At 69.2% G+C, this 968-nt stretch overlaps 1 protein-coding gene across 1 annotated transcript in view; it reads right to left on the reverse strand.

Annotated features, from left to right (window-relative positions):
* LOC103621136 (retinol dehydrogenase 12-like) overlaps nucleotides 1-968 on the reverse strand; it is a gene marked incomplete at both ends in the record, with an annotated part of 2,145 nt that continues 1,177 nt past the window's right edge. The window contains 4 exons of the mRNA XM_017742384.1: nucleotides 1-75; nucleotides 162-268; nucleotides 531-719; nucleotides 791-964. Of these exons, the coding sequence (XP_017597873.1) occupies nucleotides 1-75; nucleotides 162-268; nucleotides 531-719; nucleotides 791-964 (545 nt within the window). The remainder of the gene's footprint in view (nucleotides 76-161; nucleotides 269-530; nucleotides 720-790; nucleotides 965-968) is intronic.

The raw sequence follows: 968 nt of genomic DNA on the forward strand, positions 1-968 counted from the left end.
GTTCTCCGCGGTGTTGCCCTCGCCCTCCTCCGAGACGGCGCAGAAGATGGTGCTGGCAGCGCCCTGCTCGGCCGACTGAGGGGGACAGGGGTGAGAGCGGGTTTGTCACCCCCCCACCCACCCCGCTGCCCCCGGGACGGGCAGGACCCGGCCCCGCTCACCTTCATAAAGGGGCGGAGGAGGTTGAAGAGCACCCGCATGGTTCTGCTGGAGTGGCGCATGATGCTGGTGCTCACCACGCCGGGGCTCAGCGCGTTGGTCGTCACCCCTGCCAGGCCGCACCATTAGCAGGGTGGCGACCCCGGGGACCCCAAATCCCTCGGGGAGCAGCAGGAGCAGCCCCCAGCCTGGCGTCAGACCGGGGCTCTGCCACTCTTGGGGGATCCCAGCGAGTCTCTAACCCGTGTCAGCCCCCTCCCAGCCCTGCCGGCAGCTCCTGGGATCTGGCACGGGAGCACAGGGAGTTGGGACAGGGCATGTCCCCAGGGTGCCGCACGGCACAGCTGAGCCTGGCGTGGTCCAGCACCCACCTGTACCCTGCAGGCGCCGCGCCAGCTCGGCGGTGAACAGCACGTTCATCAGCTTCGTGCTGTCGTAGGCGGTGTCGTAGCCGCCCGGGCGCCGCTGCCCCGTCAGGTACCCGCTGTCAGCCGTGCCCACGCTGTGCCGGAACGATGACACGTTGACCACCCGGGCGGGCGCTGAGGCCTTCAGGAGGTCTGTGCGGAACAAGAGGTGAGCAGGGAGGGGTCCCGAGAGCTCCCCCAAGTCCCCCAGCCGCTGCGCTCACCCAGGAGCAGGTTGGTGAGCAGGAACGGGCCCAGGTAGTTGGTGGCGAAGGTTTCCTCCAACCCCTCCGATGTGATGGCGAAGGGCAGCCCTGGAAAAGAGGGCGGGGAGCGCCGTGGGGCATTGGGATGCGGTGTTGGAGCCCTGTTGGGGCTGCGGGGCCTGGCCTGGCACATACC

This window comes from Corvus brachyrhynchos, unplaced genomic scaffold (genome assembly GCF_000691975.1).
Source record: "Corvus brachyrhynchos isolate BGI_N302 unplaced genomic scaffold, ASM69197v1 scaffold166, whole genome shotgun sequence".
Lineage (NCBI taxonomy): Eukaryota > Metazoa > Chordata > Aves > Passeriformes > Corvidae > Corvus > Corvus brachyrhynchos.